A 20,793-nucleotide genomic window follows, 5' to 3' on the forward strand; every position below is an offset into this window, starting at 1 on the left:
AAATCCCCATTTTCTTGTTGATAATATGGCCCAGGTAAGTGTCTAAGGTCACCTACTTGTACCCAGGAATTTTATTTTTAGTCTGAATTTCTTGCTGCTTGAGTTGATTTTAGCCATCTGCACCTGAGATAAGCATGTATTCTTTTGCACATATTCTTCCATATTCTTCCACATTTTGTTCTTTTTATAGATTATATTTTGAGCCCATGCAAAATCACATAGGGTGGCTGTGTTGTGACAGATTAGGATTCAAACGTCAAAAATTGTGACATATAACAAATTTCACATTGCAACTCTAAGCAGTGCTTCATTTTAGATGACAAACTGTCTTTAAGAAAACATACTAAATGCATGTCTGAAATTATCTCTGTTAAGCCTAATGAAACAAAAATTCTCAAATGTTACACTTAGCATTAAATGTTCAATTGCTGTCAAGCAAATCCTGGCATGTTCTGCTCATTCCTGGGAAAACTTGTGAGAAAAACTAGCTTTGATCTTGCTGTCTCCTGCTTTTTCAGAAGTGTCTTGGAGGCACATTGAATGACTGGAGCCTGTCTCCTGTTCACATTCATCCTTCTCTTGAGGAAAAGCAAAATGGGTTGAGCTCAATGGTTTTGACCAGGAAAAAATCCTGTGTTGTTCACTCAGCTGCCTTTGGGGCAGGGTCACACCAGGAAATGAGATGATACCAAAAATGTCTTTTTGTTGTTTCAAGTCTAATCCACGATATGCTTTCTACCCTTTCTAAATTAATGAGTAGTATCACCAATGTGTACTGACATTGTTGAAGGATGCAGCAACCTATTTTTTGAGGTAACTGGTACATGAGGTACATGGTAGTCAACTCTTCTGAAACAGGTGCAGTGTGGAGACTACAGGAGTCTTTTGATTCAAGATCATGGACTCCAAATCTATTGGCAATGTCCAAGAAGTAATCTTGCCAGTACTGTTCAGCACCTTGGCAAAATGAGGTGATGGATACAATTTTAACTACCACAAAAATCATCCTTCTGTTTCTCAGTCTCAAAAAAAGGACAACCAACGCTTCAGCACACAGAGTAAATTGCCCTTTGCACTTCTACCAGCAATTCACTTAGATTAATTAATTAATTTGGGGCATAGACACTTAAAACAGACTATGTCTGCACTCACTGACAAAAATAGATTTTGATTAAAGAAATGCATAATGGGCCTTGCTGGATGTAAATGAGCACACAAGTTAACTTTGGGCTCAGATTTAAGTATCTGATATGAAATTCATGTTTATTTAAAAAAAAAAAAAAAAAAAAAAAGAACAAAATACATTGGATAATGTTTTGTTTATGACCACAGTGTTAGCTTTAGAAAGGAGGTCCTTTAAGTCAGTTTCCTTGCACACTAATAACACATTTGATTTCTCTTTGATTACAATTACCTGTCATATTAATTATCATTTACATGTCAATTTCCTGATACCTTCTTGAAGAGCTTAATGCTTGGTCCAAAAGAACTCCATCAGAATTCTATTTATGATGAAAATTAATTTCCCATTACTGAGACATTAGGACTTAAAATTGCTTTATTTATTTAGGATCTTAAAACAAGTGTGTCATATATGGCAGATGTGCACAGAGAAACAGCAGTGAAACAGGATGTCTGTTTTGGTGAATAGAAATGAATCAGCAGATAAGTTATGTTGATACAACCAATGAAGTTTCAAAAATAAAACTACATGTTAGACTTCATCCTCATTATCATGGAAGCCATTGCAAATACATGGAAAACAGGAAAGCAAAAGCAACAGTAAACTTACCGAGCTGTGACATTGCAGACAGCTTCCAGGGAGCAGATAAAGGATCCAGCAAGAAGCCAAATCAACTTATGCACTACTCAGCAGACAAAGCTTAAAAATTGCTTCCTAAAAGCATGGGTAAACTTAAATTGTAGAGAATGAACAGTTAAATTACTCAAAAGCTGAAAAATATTTCCTTCTCGTCCCCCATGTAGAAGCCATCCAAAGTAATTCAGTGTCCAGTACCAAGAACAGAAACATAATGCTAAAATGTCAGAGTATCAAAGCAAGCCACCACCAGCAATCAAATGTGATTATTCCAGGTCCATCAAATGCATGGAAAGATTCACAGTGTAACCAGGCCAGAGGAAGGCCACTGATGTTTTATACAACCTTATTTCAACACAGACCTTGGAACTTCACTGAGCTGCTTCTCTTACAGAGCACTGTGTCATGTAGTGAAAATATCTTTGGGAAAAACATTTTATTGTGATTTAAACACTTCAAGTGACAGAGCAGCCTTTAATAAGCTTTTCACAGAAGGAACTAAGTCATAATCACAGATTTATGTTACCCACTCAAAAATTCAGAGGGCAGCACAAGTTGTTCACATTCAAGTTATGCAAGTCTCTTGCTGAGAACAGTGAAAGCCCCACTTTCTGAAAGACGTAAAGCATGCATCTAAAGCCATATTATAAGCCAAACTGTATCTGTGCACGTGGTATTTTTACCAGAGGACTCTGGGGTTGGTTTTGTTTTGTTCTTTGATTTCTTTTTTTTTTTTTTTTTTTCCACATTTCAAAGCCTTTCAACAATAAATCTCCTAGTTCTCATTCATGCAAAGCTTACTTTGACAAAAGACTCCTGGAATTGGCCCTTAATTTGACTTTTTAAAAAAGCTTTCAAAAGTACTGTGTCTCAGACTTTTCAAACTACTGTACCATGAAAAAGGAATTCATTATTTCTTAGGCTTTACCTTTTGCACATTGGGGCAGAACAGAGCAATTTAGATTGCCTGATGTCTAAAAGATACCAACAAATCCACCTTTTGTGTCAGAGCTAAGAAAACAGGAAAGGCTGAGAGTAGAGATGTTTACAAAGGGTTTTATAAATTCAACAAAGATGGCAAGTACTGTAAATCAGTCTTTCAGGTTTATATAAGCTGTCTTGCAGAAACTTGGAAGGAATTATTTGTCTGTTTTATAACACCCCTGCCAAAATCTCATTAAAAACCTGAATGCAGCCAATTCCTACACACTTTGAGAAGAGCAAATGTGAACCTCTGTAAAACCACAGTTTTTTCAAGTCACAAAGCCTCTCCGTTTCTTTTCCCATCTTTCATTCTTGCAGTTACTCTCAGCCCAGGGACTGTCTCCATGGCAGTTCTACAGACTGAGCATCTCTCTTGTGAGACCCCTTGGAGACGAAGCTCACACCACACCTTGCTTTGCTGAGAAACAGCCAAATTCTTCCACATTGTACTTCCATGAAGACATTCAAACATAATTAGAAATTTTTCTGAGCTAATTCCCTCTGACTTTATGATGTAACAGTCACGGATCTTGAGCACCAAAATAATGCTTGATTTCAGCTAGTTTTGAGATTTCTCTGTATTTTCTCATATGTAAAGGAATTTTACATAATTCAAGTAGCAACGTCATTTATAAGAGAACATCTTTTTCACTAAATCCTTTTGTCTGAGAGTTTGCAAAATCATTGTATACGGATAATAGTGGAAAATTGGACTATATTTTGAAGTTTATCATCTTACTCTTTCAAGAATAGTATTTGCAAGTGCTTCAAGAGAAAGCATTTTCAAAACTTACAATGCTAGAAGTTTGTTTTTTGTTTTGTTTTGGTTTTTTTTGTTGTTGGTTTTGTTTTGTTTTGTTTTGTTTTTCCATTAGCAGGTAAATTTTAAGACCTTCAATAACTTTTGATACCATAGATGTGTGCATTTGTGGCTTTTTTTCTTGTTTGATTGACCTAGATATAAGGCACATCATGTTACAGACCTCTGAGCAGTATAAATTTCAATTTCTGGAAAGTAAATAAATGAGAGCTTGGAGGAAAGAAAAGGTGGCTTCACTGTCCTTCACTGATTTTCCCAAACAATCTTTGATATTAAAACATTTGGAACTAAATAAAAGACACCTTTGAATTGGATTTCTCTTTGTGAAATTTAAATGAACACAGACCAACAGATAAAATAATTAGTCTACCTCATCTTCAGGCTGGAAAAGAACATGGAGATATTGGGTTTGATTTAGATGAAAAGCGATATACTTTTTTCTTTTCTTTTTTTTTTTTTTTTTTTTTTAAATTAATGGAATAGGGCTAGCAGAGTGAGAGACTGGCTCATAACTAAAAGGATTCCTAGCAAATCTCTTTATAAAAATATAGTAACTTCATTAGGTGTATTGGAAAAGAAAGTTGAAAAATTAACTCTGGAAGAGGGGTGGAAGCCTATATTAGCCAGCCATTCGATATTCGGCTACATGAAGCATTGTGTAATAGACAATAGAAAGCAGACTACTTCATTAAAATAGTGGAGGAGGTAGAATGCCTTGAAGATACAGTCTCTATCTGTGAAAATATTAAGGGATGGAAAAGAGATAAAGCGCATCATCCCCAGGATCCTGTGATATTCAGTGTTGCTGTTTTTATTGTATATTATTACTGTTGTTTTTGCCATGATTAGCACCTGTGATTTGTTAGGTTGTGTCCAGACAATAGAGAAAACGGATGAGGAAGCACAATGCAGGCTTTCATGTCCAAGCCAACTCGATTCAATGTAAGTAGCATTGCAGAGGAAGGACTGGGGATGGGAAACTCATGGGGTAGGCCAGGGGGAGCTTGAAGACTGCTGAACAGTTGAGATTGGATGAAGTAAAATGGGTGGTTAAGGCAAAACTATGATTTTTATTTTTAGATGCTTTCTTAAAACAGATAACAGAGTGTTTTTGTTTCGTACTGCAGATAGTTTGACACTGGACCCTGAAGTCTCAAAAGCAAACGCCTACGGTTTCACTGGCTGCATGTCCTCTGTTCAGTACAACCACATTGCTCCCCTGAAAGCTGCCTTACGCCATCCCAGCGTGGCTCCTGTGACTGTCAAAGGCTCCTTGACTGAATCCAGCTGTGCATCCATCATGGAAGCTGATGTGAACACAGTAACTGCAATATATTCCTCATCAGGTACGTGCTGCCAAGAGGGAAATGGGGACTTCAAATGATACTGCAGAGTGAAGTTTCCTTCCTTGCTGTAATGCAACTGAGTGGAGCACGGAGCACGTCCCTTATGAAGAAAGGCTGAGGGAGCTGGGTCTCTTTAGTTTGGAGAAGAGGAGACTGAGGGGTGACCTTATTAATGTTTATAAATATATAAAGGATGAGTGCCACGAGGATGGAGCCAGGCTCTTCTCAGTGGCAAACAATGATAGGACAAGGGGTAATGGGATCAAGCTGGAACACAAGAGGTTCCACTTAAATTTGAGAAAAAGCTTCTTCTCAGTGAGGGTGACAGAGCACTGGAACAGGCTGCCCAGGGAGGTTGTGGAGTCTCCTTCTCTGGAGACATTCAAAACCCACCTGAACATGTTCCTGTGCGACCTCACCTAGGCGTTCCTGCTCCAGCAGGGGGATTGGACTAGATGATCTTTTGAGGTCCCTTCCAATCCCAAACATACTGTGATACTGTGATATTATAAATATTAGAACTGGAAAGCTGTCTTTTCCCTCAGAATTAGGAGTGTTGAAGATAGGCATTAGGATTAGCCATGGCCCCTTTAGAAGTCCTTGTAATATAACTGAATTTTCAGACTAAGTTCCTGGATTGCCTAAAACATGCCTAGAACAAACAAAAAAGTCCCAAAGCCATAGTGGAAACAGCATTGGAAGTATGGTTATGCATCTATTTCTCATTCCTGTCCACTCTAGACAGCTCCAGTGCTGCTGATCTCAAAGGAGAACATGAATGTTACAGACATTCCATATCCCACTGGTGATGAAGCAATAAGAGTCATACAACAAACAAGTCAAAGTCGTTCCCACCCTAGCAGAAACAAACAAAAACATCTTGTACAAACCTCTCGACACATGTGCGTGACTTCCATTGAATGCTTGCACTTTATTCTCTCAGGCTAAATGGAAGGAGCACTAATTGAGCCGTACCAGTATGATAGTCCCAATAGTTCATATCTCTTTTGCTATCCTGAAGCTGTCCTCTGGGAATTTTAAGTATTTTGCATATGTGAATTTGTATGCAGAGAAGTAATCTCAGAGCAGCTGGAAATGTTGTCACCAGGATCAGGGGCAATCAAGCTGCTGCTTTAGTCACCAGTGGGTGTGGCAGAATTCTTAATGACAAGAAGGGGGTGCAAATTAAGGGCTGTTTTTTACCCCTTGACCTATGAAGCCACTGATAACTAATAGAGTGCTGGCTTATATCATAATATGATTCCTTTGATGTTTGTACTTGCATCAAATCCCCATTTCCCTAAGATTTTCAATAGAAAACAAATGATGCTATTAGCATTCTGCATAAGGAACAGGGCTGCTGATTCCTCTGTGGAGAGCGGCTGCTGGTGCATGTGCTCCTCCCCACACCCCAACCTTCTCCTCACTGACCAAAGTCATCTAAGGTGTCTGCTCTGACGCACAGAAATGTTTCTTGGAAATACCGAATGGGCAATGATACTGAAAATATTAACTCCTTGCCCTGTGATCTGTCACCTTGATGATCTAATTTTTCCAAACATTTTAGAAAGTGGTAAAAGCTGAGGTTCAAAATTGCAGGACAGAACACAGAGCAGATTGTAGCATCTTTGGACTTCAAATATTTAAACTTACAATCAGTTGCACTCTATTGTCAAGGTTAAGCACTGTTACATCAGAAATGCAGAATTATTACAAAAGCTCATCCCTGTCTTTGCCATTCTGTGCTTTAAAATACTATTTCCTCTCAATATGATAAATTAACTGACACTACTGCCTCACCATTCACACTGGATTTGATTAAAGCCTGAATAAGATCTTTAGAACAAGTTAGTTCTGAAGACTTCATGTCTTTATATGCTATAGTAAGAGCACTGGGTGGCAGATTCTTGTTAAAAAAAAATCCAATTTGTAGCACATTATATTTTGTATAGATGTACTTGAGAATTACAGTTATATATGGAAAAGACACATTTTAAGAAATAAAAGGAAAACAGAGTGAAGGATTAACTTTCAAATTTACTGCTCATATCTCAATTCATCGGTTCCAAATTTCTCATTATTGAGTGTATGAGAAGAAAATAGAACTTCAAAGTTGACTGTACATGTCTCTCTCAATTTTCTAATGTACAGACACAACAAAAAAGCCCTTTAGGAAATCTCTCTTTAAATGTGTGAAAAAAGCTTTCTGTATTTATAACTTGAAAACAATTGAACGTCTTTCCTTCAGAGAGGATTACTTGTCTTCAAGAACGTTTCCTAGCAGACAAATATAGAATAAAATCCACTTGCTCACAGCTCTGTTATTCATACCCTTTCTGGTTAGAAAACACAAAATGAAAGGTAACTTACTGTGGTTTTCATATTTAACAAAGATCTGCAAATCACCTTCTTCCTTGCTGAGGTTTTGCTATTCTGAACTCTGCATTGATGGCATAGAGATAATGGACTTTTACTATGCTATTATGTTTATATATATATATATAAAGATACTGTAAATGCCAGAGCAGGTTCAGCTATGTGAATGGTGGAGTCTTGAGCTGTATCTATACCCCAGCTGAAGAGCAGTTTTTCATGCACTTAAAGTAAAAAATACCAAAGACTTTTCTAAGACAGAAACTGCACAGAAAAATTTTGCTTCTGAAAGGCAACTTAAACAGTGCAGGTCGCTGTCTCACTGTGCTAGTTGTGTTGGATGTGATATTTCAAGATCAAGAACAGTCCATCCCAATGAGCAGGAAGTCTAGCAAAGGTGGCAGGAGGCCCAGAGAGGTTGTGAAGTCTACATTATTGGATATATTCAAAACCCAAATGGATACAGCCTTGAGAAACTTGCTGTAATAGACCCTGATTTGAGTGGAGTATTGGACTAAATGATTTCCAGAGGGGATGTCCAACCTTGGGGATACTTCCAGCTTCAGTGATTCAAACTGTGATGGGCATCAGTTTCATCCAAAAGGAGGAGGATATCCTGTTATGGTCTCAAATGAGACACAGGATTGCTTCTCCTTGACTTCAGGGTTTATTGTGTTGCCACTGGAGATGGTTCTGCTGTCGTATGTCGTCTGCCCCTCTGTAACAAGCCCTCCTCTCTTTATATCCTGATTTTATTTCTCAGGCAAAATACAATTCTTAAGGCCCATGTCTGTTTGCCTTCTTTCTGAAATTTATCTCCAACATTTGTTCTGGTTTCCTCTCAGGGCTTAAATTCTGGTAACAGTCACCAAAAATTAATGGAGCTTTAATAGCACTTAGTGTCAGATCTTACATAATATTTTAGGCATGAATAATGTCTTAGATAATTTTTAAGGTAGAAATTTAATGTCATGTTTTTTTCATACATAGTTGATAGGTTTTTATGACTCTATTTGACTAATACCATGCACCAGATATCAGCTGGAGATTTTTCTCCAGTACAGGAGAACTGATGTTCAACAGATGTGAATTTTTATTGTAACTGATTTTACTGTCACCAGCTGTGGGCTGGGGTAGAAAATCTCTCATCTAAATTCCAGTATCTGAAAGTTAAACCATCTTGAGTCTAAAACAATGATTACTGCCCTCTTCTAGTTTGTGGAAAGGAAAATGCTGATCACACTGTCCATCTTTAACAGACATCTTAGGTATAAAGTATCTGTAGGTTCTTTTCCTCTGTTTTGCTAAACAAAAAGAGCCTAACATACTAGTTTTGATTTATGTAACTAATGTTGAGATGATGAAAAATAAAGATGAACCTACCTATGATGTACAAAATTATGTCACCTTGATCTAACTTTGAATTTAGCCCTGCTTTGAGCTCAAAGGCTTGTGATTAAGCTATATAACCTTCAGATTTCTCTTCCAGCCTAACATTTTCTATGATGCTACCTGTATTTATGTGTAAAACAACAACTTTTATCCTCATTCCTGTCCCACAAATGCAGTAAATGAGATGAAGCATTGCCATGACTATTTGTTTCTTGGCAACATCACTGTAGGCACCCAATATCCAAGCAACGGGCCTCTTGTAAATAGGTCTCAACCTGAGTGTCCAAATCTCTCAATAGCAATTACCATTTACATTGCTAATGTGTGTACTGGAGATGTTCAGTTGGCCCCAGAAATCCCTTTCATGTCTGTAGCTCAAAGAACTGCACCCATGGGGAGTGCTGACTTTTCAGTACAGCTGTATTTGAGGAGAAATACTTCCATTCCTAAAACTAGCAGTAGACTTGCATCTGTTAAAACATGAAAGCCTTTTTGAGGCTGATGCCTTCTGCTCATATTGAGGGATGGTTTCAGTGTTTTAAAGAATAAGGAAAAAGTGTCCCCTTTAAGAATGTAAACAGCCCAAAGCCACCATCATTACAAACTCAGCACCTCCTGATACAAACATTAGAAATTGTTGCTTGTTTCAATTAAGAAAAACCATCTTCTTGGGCAGTGAGATACCAAAATACAGCTGAGTCAGATACTAGGGCAGGGATTTCAATTACAATGAAGCTTGCAAGACCAAATTTCTCAGTTAGGCTTCCACCTCTTGCATCAGAAGTATCAGTTTGGCAAAGGAGTATCGCATATAGCAGACAGTCATCCATAACTCCCACATACATCCTCTGTATGATAGCCTGGAGGCTTGTAAAGGAGAGAAACACCAATAGAAACTTCATCAAAGAAGAAGGTGAGCTGAAAGGAAAAAAAAGTGAAGGTGCAAAAAAGCTGGATTCAGCTAGCAGTAGAAAACAGCATTTTCTGAAACATGTGGGACTAAAGTAGGTGCACTGCCTGCAACTCTGCTGACTTCATGGAGGGCATGACCTCTCAGGTTTGGATCTGAATTTGACACTTTAGTCTGCTTGGCCCAGTGTTTCAACAGTCATTTACAGTTAAGGGTACAAGAAAGTTCTGATATTGAGGAGCTTTTTTAATATAGGAAATAATTTCCGATCCCTCTTTCTTTTGAATCCAATTTGACCACTGCATTTCTGCCATGGAGAGAAAAAATTGCCTTCCAAAAAGCTGTCCCAAAAAGAGACTGCTTCTCTTTATGGGATTGAATTCAGCTTGTATATCTGCATCTACAAACATGTCAGGTTTAAATCTGTCTAGCCTTCCTTCCTTTTGCTTCTTTCTGATAGTGTTTCTTAGGTATCAAAAAAATAAAAAAATAATTAAAAAAAAACCCACACACACACAGACACACAAAAAACCCCACAAAACAAACAAACAAACCAACAACAACAAAAACCACACACACAAAAAAAACAAACCGCACAAAAAAACCGCACCATGCCAAAAACACCTCTCTGACTGAGAAAATATCCCAATAGGCTATTTAGTTCAAATGTCTTGCTAATTATTCTACCGATAAACTGAGACAAGACTTTCAGATGTTACAGAGAGCCTTTCTATTTCCTTTTAAACACACCCTTAACAGACATTGCTCCTGAAGATGTAGAAGAAAATTGTCCTGCAAGCTTCCTTTATTTTTCAAAGAACTCACTGGTTCAGGTCTTCAATCCCCCAAATCATATCTTTTGAAAACAGATTAGAATTCATGAGGGTAAGAGGACTTCTCTGTCTAAGCCACAGAGAAAATGAATATAGTTGATACATAATATAAGTACTGTTTTGTTTAACCAACTGCAGATCCTTTTGGGAAGACAGATGAAAGGGAGCCTCTCACCAATGCAGTCAGAAGTGATTCAGCTGTGATTGGAGGTAACTTATTTTTAAAATTACAACTAAAAAATAATTCTGTCAAGGCAAGCATCTGGGCTACTTTAAATCTGGGTCCCATAAAATCCAGTTCAGTTTCTTTCATAATCTAAAGCAGGTCTAGTATTTGCTGTATTTATTAGTACATATCTGTATCAAGCTACCTAGACAGGCACCTGCATTACAGATGAAGACAATAGTGGCAGCACATGATGTTGGATATCACCCAAGAAAAGGCATTATGGATCATCAAAAACCTGAGTCTTCTGTGTCTGTCTGCCTGCTTGAGCAGGGAAGTTGGACAGATGACCTCTGTGACCTAAGATGCAGCTAACTAGCAATTGTTTTCATGCCACTCTGATGAGAGCCTCAACATGGGACATACATATGTATTTCTTTATCTGTCTCTTTGCAACCTGGTGAAGTGGAACTCACTAGGTCATGTGGAAGCATTCATACACTAGGGAATGTTGTCCTCATAGCTTCATGTATGGCTTTCATTTTCCTTTAACAACCTGGAATGCAATTTATCTTTGTTTATTTTATAGCATGGCCTGTAGGGAGCTGCCTTTGATAATATCTAGAAGCTATAAACCAAAGTGTACAAGGCTCATGCGAGGTTTCAAGAGATAACACAGAAGAAAACACGACAGAGCAGGAAATTGTATGAGCATACAGATCTAGTTTCTTAAAAACCAACACACTGACCCAGCTTCACTGCAAGTGAAAACAGAATGTGACTGAAATTAGAAGGCCAATTACATCAATACTTGCTGCTTTAAATCTTACTTAAGGTGGCAAAATAGGCATAAAAACTACCAGGGAGAGTGTGATAAGAGGCATATAACTTTTTACAGACTGAGATGAACTGATCTATCGTAACCACTAGCTGTTGGGCATTGGTAATGTATTTTTAGGTAACTGGAATTTTGGTTTTGGTTTTTACACTACCTTTCCTTTTTTCCTCAGGTGTAATAGCAGTTGTGATATTCATCATATTTTGCATCATTGCTATCATGAGCAGATTCCTCTATCAGCACAAACAAGCACATCGAAATAGCCAGACAAAGGAGAAGGAATACCCAGAAAATCTTGAGAGCTCCTTTAAAGCTGACATTGACTTGCAGAACACAGTGAGCGAATGCAAACGGGAATATTTCATTTGACGGACAACACAATTTCTTCTTATATTTAATCCCCTAACCTTCATTTCTTTATTCCTTTTTTCCTCCCTTTTTTGGTTTTGTTTTTTTTTTTTTTTTAAACATTCATGTTTTGGTAGCTTCTTTTTCATTTGGAAAAGACCACCCTGCACAGGAAACACTGACAACAGTCACAGTGCCTCATGCTCTGCACAGGAACCTGGCAGTCACAGTTTACTTCTGCAGCTCGAGATCTGTTATCTCACACTACACAAAATAAGATCCACATGCACACCTGATTTCTGCTGTGGGTTTCTGGATGTTTCAAAGTCCCCACATTTGTTTGTGTTTTTCTTTGGAGCCATTTAATTCATCACTTTTACACTATAGCTGGACTATGTAATGTAGAGGTAAAGTAGCTAAATACATAGCTCTACAGGTACTGGGACAGGATAGAGGAAAAGAATGAGACCAAAATGCCTGATTTATTTTACAGGCTCATTTACAACAATTAAAAGAACCTGCCAAATTCTCAAATGATATGAATTGATATATATCTGTTGATTTCAATGGTGTTACATTAATTTATTCCAGTTGAGAAGCTGGTATGATGTAAGGAAAAAAACTGTCCTCACTAAGCTCCTTCCCCCAACCTCCTGTCCTTTTACTGTAACTTTTAGGCTTATCAGTACTTTTCCAACAATGTATGTATCAACAATAAATGTCATTCCCGTGCACCTCTTTCATCTCCATCTCGTAAGGCTGGCTATGTAGACCAAACATACTCTAGCATAACTCTAGCTGAAGCATGGAAAATAGTAGTTTGAATCTCCAAGGGTTTTAGGAAGCTGCTAGGACTTAGGTGCTCTATATTTGTCTGAAACATTAGAAATGCAGCATATACTTGTTCATGTCATATGGAGGATTATCATGCATTAAGGTTAAACACTGTTGCTGCTGTGGCAAAGAAAAAGTACATAGAAAAAAATATTTTAATCTTAGACATGAGTCACACCTTCTGCCAGTTTTTCTAAAAAAGAAAAAAAATCCAACTACTCAAAAAGAAACCCAAAACTGCATGAAAGATTGATTGGTATTTCCTGTTTGTAGAAATTGGAATAACTTCTCCAAAGCTAGAGAGAGGTCTGATGTCACGTCTGGAAAGGTTAATATTTAATCAACTCTGTTTACAAGGAAGAAAATTAGGGAAACAAGTTAAAAAAAGATCCCAAGTGTTCTACTTTGAATTAATCTTCTCTCCTGATTTTTTCTAAAGTTTTCTTTCCTGACTGGGAACAATACTGAAGTCTCGAATCCTGCCCATTTAACTTGTGCTGCGTGAATTTCAGTGTGAGGCTGAAAAAGCTGCTTTTCAGTCACAGTCATCTAGGGGTAAGAAATTGAGAAGTCTCACCAAAGGAGGTTTTTTTATACCCTGCTTGTGTCTCTGTGACATATTGCCCTCTCAGGGCTTCTGAGGAGTGTGCAGAATTTGTTGTTAGATTTGGAGGTTTCTGACAGAAGCTGAATCAACTCAACAGCTAGGGAGAAAAAAAAAAAAAAAAAAAAAATAAAAAAAAAAAAAAAAAAAAAAAAACAACAAAAACCAAACCAAACAAAAACCTACACCACAACTTATATATTGCAGTGCTCTTGATAAGAGTTAATTCAAGACAGTTAATTGTGCAGCTGAATCTCTTTCTTTGCCCCCTACACACTTCTGCAGTCACCCTGGGGTTTCCACATGGTGATCTTTTTTTTACATAGATGAAAATCAAAGAATTTCGGTATGAGGTAATAACCCACAGCAAACTTGAGATGAGGTTACATGTGCAACAGGTGCTGTTTTTCCAGGCAGTGCATTGCAAAGGTATGTATATATCTGGTTATTGTTTTGATGGGAGTAGGAGACAGACAAGAAAGATTGATATGATATGATATGATATGATATGATATGATATGATATGATATGATATGATGGGATATGATGATTCTTCACCACTTATTTTGGAAGACTTAATGAGAAGTAGTGTCCAGGGAAGAGAAAGAAATCTTGAAATTTTATCACTCTCATATGAAGAGGAATATCTGTGGCCAGCCCAATAACCAGAACTCTAACCAAGCAATTTTAGAAAGCCATTTATATTGAAGTTAGTATTGGTGCCATTCTTCTTCAGTCATGATTTGCAACAGCCCTTTTGCCTCATGCTGGCTGTTTGCATGATACATGATTACCTGAGAGTGTTTCTGCATGATGAGATGTGTAATGATGGACTCATTAGCTGTGTTGCTTTATGTTGCTTTATCTTCTGCGGTGAAATCCAGGGAAAACAATTCTCTTTTCTTCTTCCTTTTTCATTCCCTCAGATGAAGCTGCTTTGTTTGGCATGGCGGGAGGGGAGGAATAAGTGAGCATGTGGGCTCCTCTGCCCATGTTTAAGTCGTCTTATCAGAAATGGCCTCTTTATGAGACGTCTCTGAAGTCCTAACGTACTTAATTGCCTTTGTGAATAATGGAATAGGAAGGATGGGAAAGCCCCCTGTAGCCAAACAAACAGATCTAAATAATCCTTCTGCTTTCCTACATGTTAGTTTCCAGGAATAAAATTACTACAAAGTGCAGCAATAAAGCACAAAGCAGCTCCAGCAGTGGAGTAGCTGAAAAAAGACTGAGCAATGAAGCAGAGTCCTCTAATTTCTCAAGTGACTAAATTACTTTCAGCCATCTTAGGGCCTGATTCTGCAGGATGCTGAATTTTCTTAAGGAGGATCAAGTTCCCATCGCTGAATATAGATGTTAGTGCTGCTGCAGACATCTCGGATACAGGTCAGTGGTTTAGTCTGGGGCCAGTGTACAGATGTAAGGAACATGCTGTGTGCAAGACCCAGCCTGGCAAAACAGCGTAAGTGGTTTGTTTTTCCATTTCTCCTTATCCTCATTTAATATAGGCTAGGCTGGTAAAACTCCCTGAAAATTTAGCTACCTTGGTATGCACCTGTGAAAAGAAAGAATGCACATATCTAAATGCATGTGTGAGATTACAGAAACACGTGTTATACCTGTGGATGTAATGAGATATGAATATTTATATGCTACAGGGCTGGACAACTGAACATATTTATATGGACTTGCCAGTTAAAATCCTATCTTCTAAATCAGGACATCAATATTCTTCTTCTTAAGAGGTAACTAAAAGATATTATATGAAATACCCTACTACTAAGTCTCTTTTTCTTTTCCTTTTTTTGGCTATAATGCTTTCTTTAGTGAGGGCATAATCTGATTTACTTCAGTACCAGTTAAAGGCAATTAAAAATATTTTTTTAAAAAAGAGAAGAAATTCATTTTTAAAAAAATCTACCAGTGTTAAAATAGCTTTCATTCTCCACAGTTCAAATTAGACCTTTTTTCCTGTCTATTACAAACCATTTCCGCTATTTTTATTAAAATTGCTCTTTAAATAGGAGTATCTTCCCTTTTTTCTTTTAGCTATTGTTCTATTAATAGATAACCTTTTTCATTAAATGTGGGAGATAATACTTTTTACATCTAAAACATCAGGATTTATTTTAATGAAAAACCTGAGCATATCAAAGAATCATTTGGAGGTGGTGTTTGGGTTTTCTTCCTTCTCCCAGTAAAGTTCCATAACAGAAGTAAGGGACTGGTAGAAGGATACCAAGTCTCTTTTTCTCTTGTGGTGATATGATATGCAACCTCTGAAAATTATTTTTGCTACACAGGGAATTTTAGGCTATGAACTTTATAAGTCACTTATTTATTTAGATATGGATTTAGGCACTGCAAATTCCTGTTTTCCAGAAACTACCTGACCAATAATAGCCATGCTTATAAGGACATTTAGTCATGCAAAATCTGAGTTGGATGCCTAGAAAGATTTTCTGAGAACCCTGGTGTCTGGCTGTTACAGAAACTGAATGAATGCTGCCTGTCAGAAAGTTAAATCCCACTAACTTGCAGTGAGACAGAGGCTGCCACCTGTGTGAAGTGTGGGTTTTCAAAGAAATTTAGTCTCTGAGGATGTGGATCAGCACTTGTCTCAAATTAATTTCAGTTTTATTTCTGCTTCTCCCTTCTTGTGAAATGTTTTGAAATACTGCAAGATATTTAAATAACTTTGAAAGTTGAGTCGCAGTTGTCTCTTGGAAATAAAATGTTGGTCTAAAGTAAGTCACCTATTTAACTTGCAGTAAGTACTTTATCTGTCCTTATTCATTTACTAGAGACATGGCAGTATGAGTGTTTTGAGTAAATTTTTAACACATACATTTTTTTTTTTCCTTGTTCTTGCACAGCACTTAGGGTACATCTGCAATGAAAACAAAGCCAAACAAAACACAGGCTTTTAAGTCACATTGGCTAAACCAGGTTTCTCATCTGGATTAATATAGCTGTGAAAACAAGCCATTTAGGGCCGTAGTGTTACCAGATTTCTTTTCAGTCATGAGATTCCCCTGACATTTAAGTTAAAACTCGTAGTCAAAATTCAAACATGAGATGCTTTTTCTTTGCTTAATTTTAATCTGATCTAGCCAGACTTAACCCATCCTATTTAGCAATTGCTCAGTTTTTACAGTGTGAGCCAAACTCTCATTTTAATGAGTTGTTTGTCTACATTAGCATTTAGCTGATCACATATTTCACATATTGGGTGAGAAATGATCAATGCATCATAGTAGTTTCAATATAGTGAGGGGATATGAATCTTCTCCTAATGAAGTTGGCTATTGATTTTGCTGAGCATGAGATTGAGACCTATGAAAGCACCTGAAGATTGCTTTTGTCTGAGTCTTTCAGGTTTGTTTCATTTTGTATTTGGTTTTACAGGTTACCTGTTTTACACTTGTCATCCAGTTCTGTGGTCAGCGAGGACAGGGCAAATGTCTCAGTCATTCTTTAAACAATCACTTTCTAGAGGTGCATCTTTCCATTGATTGTAGAGACAAGGCAGGCTCCTAGCAACTGGTTAGCTACTTCTAGCAGATTTTGCCTACATATAGGAATCCTACACTAGTCTTGCAGCTCCAGTAGACACATCTGCACAGGTCTTAAGAGAGATTTGGTTTTTATTGAGATGTTGCTGGGGTCAAGGAAGGACACCTCTTTGCATCTAAAATTTCACTAGAGATCTGTGCTTCGGAAATGCACCTGTCTACTCATAACCAAATACATGAAAATTACTTTCTAGCCCTGCATGTCTAGTGTCATTTAAAATGAACTATAGAGTATCTCTGCAGCTCCACTAGGGATGTGAGTCTCTTTTCTCTTATATCTCGTATCTGCTAGACACAAGAAGATATTTCTAATACATGTTGGCTTTCCAAATTATAGCAAGTGCTCATCGAGAACCCCCAAGTTCTCAATGAGATGAATCTTTAGAACAAAATCAACCTTACTTTCCATCAGCATAAGCTGATCAGCTGAAGTGTGTCCCTCACCTTAGTTTAACAAGAGTGTAACAGGGAGGAAGAATTTGACCCTTTTGTGCTCCACTATCTCGTGTCATTGTTGTTGCTATTACTTACACAATGCTTACACTGAAGAAGACCAGTTTTAAGCATTGTTCTGCAATGCCAGCTTTTCACTGACAAAAAGGAGTTTTTAATTTTTTTTATATTATTAGTTTTTAGAAAGCAACACTTTCTTAAACACTTGAGTAAAAGCTGAGACCTTGTGAAGGTCTCTCAGACGAGGGCTATTTCAAAGCTTTCATGCAGTTTTGTAATGTCTACTTATCAAACAAGCCAAGTGATACTGTTACATCCCCTCCAAACCAAAGGCCTTATCCAGAATCTTTTGAAGTTGGTGGTAGATCTCTTGGTTGACTACAGTTAGAGTTGCACCATGCTCTTGCGGGTTTCTTTGAGGTTTTCTTTATAAGTTATCATAGCTTCAAAACATTTGTTCTCCTTGGTTCTGCATTTTGCTGCGCTTCCTTTCCAAAGAAAAGTTCTCCATGTCCCCTTTTAATGGAGGTGGCCCATCCTCTGTGCTCCTTTTGTACATGAAAATTCTAAACACACTCTTATTTTGGGTCTGAAACAGCTTTTTTCTTTGGTTGTTTATTTTGAGTCATGCATATAGAAGTTTGAATATTTCTATGTATTGGTACTTATTTTTGTGATATTTTGCACTAAGTTACTCTAACAAAAACTGGAAAAAAAGCACACTTTCTGGTGAACTATTGTAATTTGTAAGCTCGTTGTTTGTTGTTTGTAATGTACTGAGTCTACAAGTCGAGCTAAGGAAGGATTAAGGCAACAGTTTGTGTTCACAGTGTCACACCATATCTAGTTTACCCCTGTTTTCTTTCTCTGTGCTTTCTTCTTTACCATGTAGGGCTTTCAAACTGCTGGTAGGAGCCAGAGGAACTTGTGTTATGACTCTAAGGTTATGATTTTTCTCCTTGCAGTCAAAGAAACCAGATATTCAAAGAAAGCACACGATTCTCAAAATGTCACCTGGGTGCTCAGCCAGAAGGGAGGCTGCACTCCACCGTGAAGAAGTGGTCACTTACAGGTCGCCACCTCTAAGGGCAAACGGGGACATTAACTCTCCAAATGAGAATTGCAATGAGGCAGCACAAGAGGTAGAAGCTCTCAGAAAGGTTGTGCTGTTGGAAGCCAGGCACAGTAACCATCAGGTGGATATGAGGGTTTCGGGTCTTTTTCCATGATTCCTTTTTGCCGTGGAATGAATTACTAGTTAGCCTGCCAAAACATGGCCCTAATTGTCCTGATGTTCTGTAAAGTATCAGAGATGTTCTTCAATCATGGGAGAGGATTTCAGACCTCTGGCTGATACTAATCTGACTCTCTCCAGTTAGATCTCTGGAGCTCTTCCCAAAAGAATACTCAAAGAATTGGGGACAATTTCCATCAAACAATCGTAACATTTAATGAAATGTTTGGTACAAGAGGTGATCCAGAGAATGGTGTTTGCTTAGAGACTCTCCTCTCCCCATCTCTTCCTCACTTAGGATGCTTGTGGCAGCTTTTTTCTAATCTACTGACTGCTGTTCACATTGTAACATCATTTGCTTCTCGATACACCAGTCATTACTCTCTTCACGGATTTCAATCCCACAACCCTAAAGAGAGTTCGTCTGATACGATTTTGCATGGGAAATTATTTACTCACTTTTGCATGCCATAGCCCTTTACAGTTCCTTCTTGCATCATTTAGCCAAACCATTTTCTGACGTATTTTGTCATTGCTGCCAATGTTGAGAACATGTATCATTAAGAAAACTGATTGCTTCTGAGGTAAAGCTTAGATACAGCCAGTCACAGCCTGACATCCCACACGCGAGACAGAGAAGTACTTGGACACCCAAGCCCACTCCACAAAATTTCAGATAGAGGTTAAGAGAGCAAACAGGTACAAGTTTTTTTAGGCATCTAGCCATAAAAGTCTCTGTGAGTATTGCAAATGAAATATTTAACATAGACCATTATATCTAAATGATAGTGAGAATCGAAACCTCATAGTACCTGATCCACTTTGAAACCCACTTCGTGAAAGAAACAGAGCCAGCTTCAGACCTCATTGTAGTCCTTTTGAGGTCAATGTAGATACACCATAGATGAATTTAACCTTGGATTGCTCTAGGTAAGGGCAGTGATGAACTCCTACAAACTGAGGCTGACATATATGAATTCAAGTCAGGACCTTATATTCATCATCCCCATCTGCCGTTAATAGGAGTTGCATTCACTGCAATTATGTGTGTCTTCTAGTAGAAGTGTGGATAAAACTTGGGACAAGGCAATGACCTTCAGCTCCACATAAGCCCATGACATGGCTTAAGTCACCTTCAAGAGTTTCTGGAAATGTGTGTAGGAGAAGTGTGATCTGTGGGTGGTCTGTTGCCAACAACCTTGGAAGCCCACTCACTGACTTTGAAAGGATTTTAATGGAGTCCACCCCTGGGTGGACTGTTGTGAACTGTATCCTAACCGAAAAATGAAGGCACCCTAAAAAGAAAACAGAAGGCAAAAATGAGCAGCTTCACAGGCTGTGAAAGCTAGCTGAGATTAAATAGTTATAATAATAAAAAATTGGCTCTTTCTGCAGATGAACCCCTCATCATTCATTTTACTTTGTTCTACTCAAATTATTTTAAATAAATCTCTCAGAACACTACTCATTTCAATTGCAAAGAAAAAAAAAAAAGACTACTTTTTTCTTTTAATGGTTTGTCCAAGGGTAATGCAAGAGTCTCTCAGTTACAGTAAAAAGCAAAATGGAGATTTAGATTATTCTGCTTTCACTATCTGGTTTTCTGAAGAGAATTCCACAGGACGTTGCCTCAGTCCAAGTCAGTTTTGTAGACAATGTAACATGTCTTAATCCACCGTCCGGGGATTGGAAAAATTTAGCCTTAGCTTCTTTTGTTTTCTATGGTTATTGTTGTACAGAAGAAAGACTTAAACTGTAAATATTGTATATTTAATAAAAAGAGACTTTTTGTATGATTTTGTGTGGAAGACAAATGCCTCCTCCTGTGTTTTTATTTTATATTATAACTGAATGGATATTAAAAAAGTGTTGACTATGGGAAAACCACTTTACAGTCATTTACATGTTAACTCTAAGCCAGCAGATCTCAGTGGATAGCAATAAAAACTGGAGTGCCCACAACCTAGATTTATTGATTTCAGGTATTGCTAAAAGTTATTCTCAGAGGATATCTGGTCATCACCCACATCCCTGACATAACTGATTAGTGGTGGTTTGCAGCACCTACCCTGGGCTGCATAAGGCAATGGGTGCCTAAGGGGTTAAAAGTAATGTCTGGAGACATGCTTTGGTTCTGGCTACAAAACATGCGTGGTCATAGCTCTATAGCTTTCCAGGTACCCACACACATATACGTATGTGCACATAAGTGCACTCTCCCCAGCCTGCCATGCATAAATAAATGTGTCCTGCTATATATCCAT

General features: G+C 37.8%; 1 protein-coding gene across 3 annotated transcripts in view; it reads left to right on the forward strand.

Annotated features, from left to right (window-relative positions):
- The window catches only part of CNTNAP5 (contactin associated protein family member 5), a 307,043-nt gene extending 286,700 nt beyond the window's left edge, over nucleotides 1–20,343 (forward strand). Inside the window, exons 23-26 of one of the 3 annotated variants that reach the window (XR_010474008.1) lie at nucleotides 4,490–4,565; nucleotides 4,751–4,969; nucleotides 10,616–10,687; nucleotides 11,654–20,343. Coding sequence is in view for 1 of the 3 variants with exons in the window: in XM_021280776.2 (XP_021136451.1) it covers nucleotides 4,751–4,969; nucleotides 10,616–10,687; nucleotides 11,654–11,850 (488 nt within the window). In the remaining 2 variants the exon portion in view is untranslated. The remainder of the gene's footprint in view (nucleotides 1–4,489; nucleotides 4,566–4,750; nucleotides 4,970–10,615; nucleotides 10,688–11,653) is intronic. The other 2 variants (XR_002408012.2, XM_021280776.2) reach the window with 2 other exon arrangements.
- Nucleotides 20,344–20,793: the final 450 nt, after the last annotated feature.

This window comes from Columba livia, chromosome 7 (genome assembly GCF_036013475.1).
Source record: "Columba livia isolate bColLiv1 breed racing homer chromosome 7, bColLiv1.pat.W.v2, whole genome shotgun sequence".
Classification (NCBI taxonomy): Eukaryota; Metazoa; Chordata; class Aves; order Columbiformes; family Columbidae; genus Columba; species Columba livia.